Source organism: Mus pahari, chromosome 15, assembly GCF_900095145.1.
Source record: "Mus pahari chromosome 15, PAHARI_EIJ_v1.1, whole genome shotgun sequence".
NCBI classification, from domain to species: Eukaryota; Metazoa; Chordata; class Mammalia; order Rodentia; family Muridae; genus Mus; species Mus pahari.
The window spans coordinates 16,585,609-16,587,309 of record NC_034604.1 but is presented as its reverse complement, the minus strand read 5'-3'; the positions used below and the strand labels follow the sequence as shown (position 1 = coordinate 16,587,309).

At 38.0% G+C, this 1,701-nt stretch overlaps 1 protein-coding gene across 6 annotated transcripts in view; it reads left to right on the top strand.

Moving 5' to 3' along the window:
• The window catches only part of Trappc8 (trafficking protein particle complex 8), a 77,222-nt gene that overhangs the window by 64,037 nt on the left and 11,484 nt on the right, over nucleotides 1-1,701 (top strand). For all 6 annotated transcript variants that reach the window (XM_029546925.1, XM_029546922.1, XM_021214529.2 and 3 more), the window contains one exon: nucleotides 1,118-1,291. In XM_029546925.1, coding sequence (XP_029402785.1) covers nucleotides 1,118-1,291 — 174 coding nt within the window. The remainder of the gene's footprint in view (nucleotides 1-1,117; nucleotides 1,292-1,701) is intronic.

Genomic DNA, 1,701 nt, shown 5'->3' with positions numbered 1-1,701 from the left:
TGATGATATTTTACCAGGAAAAAAAAGTTCATCAGAAGGTGAAAAGGTGCCTGTCTTTGTGGTTGGTCAGTTGGTTGGGTGACTGACTTGGTTGTGCCCTCTTCTTTTTTTTTTTTTTTTTTTTTTTTTTTTTTTTTTTGTAAGTGGGTGGTGGGAACTGACCTCTTGTATTTTGGTCTGTGTGCCTACCCTTTAATAGTTGAGCTATCTCTTCAACTCAGCATCGTTTTGTTAACATTTAATATTTACTTTGTATTGTGAAGCTTTACATCTAAATGATATATGACTATACTATGCATAGTAATTCATAAAACTATAAATGTAGAGACTTTACTATGAGAGAGTGTTCTGTTAAGAGAAATCATATAGATTGGAATATTTTCTAACATTCTCTCTTTCAAGTAAAAACAAAAGCAAGTTAATACGAATTTTTATCTATTTGTTTCATTACATGTTTTCTAGATAGTATCCTCCTAAGTTTCTCTTTAATTCAGCCAGACACCTCAAAACGTACTCATACACAAAAGTATTTAACAACAAAAACAATGAAAATGAGTTTTGGTGCAATTCAGTGATCTGTTTCTAGGGATTAAATAGAATGAAAAGCATTTTTGTTATATAAAATTGTATTGTTTTTCTTTATCTTCCCCGGACACTTGGAAAATCATGGGAGTGTAGACTGTTTTGGTGTAACACTTTTTAAGTAATTACCTTCTGAGTAAATTGCACTAAATGGCCTTCACATATTCAGCTGCACAGACAAGAAATTCATAAATGAACTGTGGAGTATATATGAATTTTAGAATTTTGGCAGATTACATTGGTGAGTGGCAGTAAGTTGTTTTTTTTTTTTTTTTTTTTTTTAATGTTTTATTTATTTATTTATTACATGTAAGTAGACTGTAGCTGTCTTCAGGCGCTCCAGAAGAGGGCGTCAGATCTCATTATAGATGGTTGTGAGCCACCATGTGGTTGCTGGGATTTGAACTCAGGACCTTCGGAGCAGTCGGGTGCTCTTACCTACTGAGCCATCTCACCAGCCCCTACAGTAAGTTTTGATGGGCTATTTTGTTAAAACACTTAATGTAGACAAGTGATTTTTTTTTTCTTTCAACAGATAATAAGTTCAGCAAGTCCGTGTGCAGATTTCTTTTACCGAAGTTTATCCTCAGAGTTGAAGAAAACACAAGATCAGCTTCCTACATATCCAGAGAAACATGCCACAGAGGGTGCTGTGAGGCTGATTGAGAAGTGCAGTGAGGTGGACCTGAGCATCATCATCCTATGGAAGGTGGTACACTGTGGGCATCAGGCCAGCTTAAGACTTTTATGGCTTCTTTTCATTTTACAGTTTAAGACTGGGGCTTTCCAGCTAGCGCAGGTGGGCTTCAAACTATGTACTCTTGCTCTAGCTTTGTGAGTGCTGGAAATACAGGTGTATACCATCACACCCAGCCTGGATAGCCAGCCAGCCAGCCAGCCAGCCAGCCAGCCAGCCTAGACTTTGTTATATAGACCAGGCTGGCCTTGAATTTACAGAAATCAGTCTTTCTGGGATTAAAGATGTGCATCACTACAAAAACCTGCCTGCCTTTGTGTCTTTGTTTCTTTCTTCCTTCTTCCCTCCTTCCTCCTTCCTTTTCCCTTCCTCCTTCCTCCTTCCTCCTTCCTCCTTCCTCCTTCCTCCTTCCTCCTTCCTCC